This window comes from Asparagus officinalis, chromosome 4, assembly GCF_001876935.1.
Source record: "Asparagus officinalis chromosome 4, Aspof.V1, whole genome shotgun sequence".
In the NCBI taxonomy this organism is placed as follows: domain Eukaryota; kingdom Viridiplantae; phylum Streptophyta; class Magnoliopsida; order Asparagales; family Asparagaceae; genus Asparagus; species Asparagus officinalis.
The window spans coordinates 104,292,647-104,296,342 of record NC_033797.1 but is presented as its reverse complement, the minus strand read 5'-3'; the positions used below and the strand labels follow the sequence as shown (position 1 = coordinate 104,296,342).

Genomic DNA, 3,696 nt, shown 5'->3' with positions numbered 1-3,696 from the left:
TCTCGGAGGAAGATTAGGGGTTAAAAGCCCTAAGAGTCCTAGGCGGTTACTCAGCTACTTGATTAGGACGTCAGGATTAAAGCCAGCTAGGAGGCAGACCGCGTCGCACTTGAGGCACGATCTTCAAACGAACGCTCAAATCGGATGTGGGAACGAAGAGGCCCAGTTTACCTCGCATTAATGCGAAGCGGCTACCCACGTCTCCTACGCTACATCGTGATAACACGTGGCCCGCTAAAAGCGTAACCCGATCAGAGTCAGAATCGCCATTAGCATTTGCAAATCCGCCTGCGGGCCGAAATTCGCCTGCAATCGAAAACCTACAGCGGCAAATCAATCGATGATAATCCCGCTGCAGTTGAGGTCCTCTTGCGGCCAGATTCTGACCAATGCATGTTACGAAATGGCACACGCACACAAATGACAATAGGCAGAAAAACAAAAGGGATAATTTCATCGTAAGAAGTCCTATTACAAACGGAAAATTGAAAACGAATTACAGAGATTTTAACCGCAGCTCCGCCTCACGAAGTTCTTCGGCATGGCAAAGTTCAAGTCTCCTTAGAATCTCTCGGCGAAGATCTTTATCTGTACGCGAGGCCAAGTCTTGAACGGTCTCTTTGGCTTCCTTATGGGCTCGCTCCTTTTCCTCCACTGAATTGGCAGTCAGCTGCTGGCAAGATTCAATGTTCTCCAACTCTTTGACCGCCTGCTCACAAGCCTTCTCTTGAATAGCCAATGAGGCCCGCGCCTTGGCTATGACCTGCTTCAGAGTCTCTACCTCCGAAGACAAGCGAGAAACGCGGTTGTCAGCCTTCTGTCGCTCAAGGACCATCCGTTGCTCCTCCGACAGTCTCGCCTCTAGTGACATAGTTTCATTCAGACGGCGATCCCGCTCTTGCACCACCGCTCGGACTTCGCCGGATGCAAGATCCACAAGAGTGGAACTCTTCGCGCGAAGAGCAAGCAACTGCTGGATGGCTTCTTTCACCGCCTCCTTACGCTGGAAATAAGGCTGCGCCCCAGAATGCTTTAGCCTCTTGATTAAGAAGCCTATGATGTAGTCGATATCCTCTTCGAAGCTCTCGAAAGGACAACTCTCTTCCAGCGCGAGCCTGATGCAGGCAGCCATAGTGTCATGGAATTCAGCCACGGATCGTGCCGCACTCTTTCTTCGCTCACGCTCCAAGGGAGAGAGGGCAGCCTCTTCCATCATAGATGGAACCGCGGTTGAAGCACCGCTGGCCATAACTGTGGAAGTAGTAATTGGCGTCGCCAGGGCCGGTGTGACCAATGATGACCTCGGAACAGCAATCACGGCATCAACGGCGACCCCCGACAGGGAGGTGATCACTTGCTGAGCAGAAACCTCTCTTTGAAGCGGTGACTCTCGCACTGAGGAACGATCCTCAGCAGACACCGCCGCAGGAGCGGCGGATCCCCCTGTTTGACCAGTCACATTTTCATGAATCAAATCCTCTTCCTCACTCGACAGGGCCTCGTGTATTGAGGCATCGTCGTCATCCTCCTCAGATTCGCCCGTCTCCCTAGACGAGCGATTCGCCCAAGAGGAAGGACCCTCTTTGCCGGCGATTTCGCGGGCAGGATCGGCTACAAATGCACCAAGAGAATTAACGGAGACCCCTCGTAAGGGACCCTATTTACGGTGAAGCATGAAAGAACGAGTAATGCTAAAGTCTATACTTACCTAAGCCCGTAAGCCCCTCATCATCTCCAGCTTCTTCCTCTTCGTCGGAAGGAATGGAGATCACTTTCTCAACCGCACCTGCATAGATCCATTACCAATATCAAAAGGTGCAAGAGCAACATTGCAATCAAGGGTACTGTTGCAAAGACTACCTCGTGATGCGGGCAAAGAAGCCGTTGGAACTCCCGACGGTGACCCCACGTCGGACGGCAGAGGAACGTCCTTCGGAGTCTCCTGAACTGCCCCCGATGCGGCAGGTGAGGCAGGCGACACGGCTCCAGACCCAGACGGAGCCACTCCAGACCCGGACAGAGCCACTCCAGGAATCCTTATCGGAGAAACGTCATCCCGACCCCCTGCCACTTGGATGGTCCCGACTGTCCCATCACAGCGAGCCTTCTTGGCCGCCTCCGCTCTGGAACTCTCGGCCACCGCCTCCCGCTGACGCTTCGAGAGAAGCGAGCTACTCGGGGATAGCAAAGGTGCCCCCATTTGTCCGATTGTCGGACTCTGAACCGGAGCTCGAACATCGGGAACCTCAGATTCGCCACCAGCATCGAAGCTCTCACAGTCCTCCACTGGATCCTCCGAGAACAACTCCCTAGCGGTTTGGTGGCCCCTTCTCTTTGAAGAACGGAGAGAGCCCCTGATGGGACGATCGCGTTCCGCCAGACATGAGCTTTGGAACCAGAAGTTGGCGGGGTCAGCACTAGCACCCCGATACCACCGACAGTACAAGAGCGTGTGGTGTAAATCGCGGTCCTTCGCAGGCAACTCAAAACGAGCTTGAGTACCTCCAGCATGGGTCCAGAACCACCCCCGAGCGCCGTCAACCAGTCCTCCTTCGAAGTGTAGGCGAGGGTTGGCGTTGCCCACATACAATTGATCATACCCAAACTGGCGGGCAAACCTGCAAGGGATGTATGGCTCGAGATAGCATGTGGAGCCTGTTCTCAGAACGTGATACCCTGGTCGAATGTCCACCAACCAGCGAAAGGCACCACGGGAAAGGATTGTGTGGTGATCCGCCGTCGGCGCATCCCTGAGAGATTCTCCATATCCACCCCCGCTAAAGTAAGGAAAAGATCGACGAAAATTATAGTGCCCGAAGTGGGAGAGCGTCTTCCTCGTATCGGGGATGTCCTTGCACTTCCAGGAGCACCTCTCCAAACGCTGGACAAAGGGGACAAACCTGTCTCCCTGAAGCGCTGCCGGGGCACTCATCAAGCATTCGCAGTGATAGACGAACCATGCCACCAAGTAGGTATACGGTAGCCCCACCCTAGGATTGGGGGTTCTGATAACTTCTCCTTCCCCCTCGTCGAGGACCGACACACGGCAGAATTGGCTCGTCAGAGTACGGAGCCCCCGATGGATGCACGCTATCGTCGCCGATACCAGGGAATAAGACTTCCCGTGAGCCAGGCAAACCGCCGGATACACGACCTCTATAGGAAGAGCCTCGAAGGAGTGAGTGGGGATTACGCACCTCTTCAGCCATAACATGAGGTACCCCGCGAGCAGCGCCTTCCCCGAGATGAGAAACTTCGCCTGATGATGGAATGAGTGAAGAACCGTACCAGACTTAAATCCGCCTTCGTCGCGGTCGAGAATCACGGTGCTTCCTTCTTTAGCTATCCTCGCCTCCACTTCGGGTCCCCTCTACCGTGCGGAACCACCGGCTCTCTTTGAGCAACAGGGCAGAAGGGTCGGTCATGGAGTCGCCGAACAGAAATTGAGGTTTCGGCAGCTCTGCCCTGGCCTCATCTGTCAGCGCCGCATTGGTCGTCAGCTCGCGCAGGGTCAAGTGATGACCATCCGTGACCCTCTGTACCAGACCATGCAGCTTATCAGCAGTGAACAAGGGTACTGGAGCCAACGAGGGAAAACGAGAAGGGGCCGTGTAGCTCTTAGCCCCGACGTGGCCAACGGCCACACCCTCCGGGAAAGCCTCATCAGGGAAGGTCGCTGCAACAAGAAATAGAAAG

General features: G+C 54.8%; 1 protein-coding gene across 1 annotated transcript; it reads right to left on the bottom strand.

The window, feature by feature from the left end:
* Nucleotides 497-2,200, bottom strand: LOC109839110. Its single transcript, XM_020407542.1, has 3 exons — nucleotides 1,861-2,200; nucleotides 1,709-1,786; nucleotides 497-1,611 (listed from the first exon to the last, which is right to left on the bottom strand). The coding sequence occupies exons 1-3, from the start codon at nucleotides 2,198-2,200 to the stop codon at nucleotides 497-499; spliced, it is 1,533 nt and encodes a 510-aa protein (XP_020263131.1).

Bases quoted from the DNA above. Each gene is read 5' to 3' on its own strand.
- LOC109839110 (XM_020407542.1), bottom strand. From the start codon at position 2,200: ATGGGGGCACCTTTGCTATCCCCGAGTAGCTCGCTTCTCTCGAAGCGT. The intron at 1,787-1,860 runs GTAGTCTTTGCA...GGATCTATGCAG, and splicing joins TTCTTTGCCCGCATCACGAG to GTGCGGTTGAGAAAGTGATC. The intron at 1,612-1,708 runs GTAAGTATAGAC...GTGCATTTGTAG, and splicing joins TGAGGGGCTTACGGGCTTAG to CCGATCCTGCCCGCGAAATC.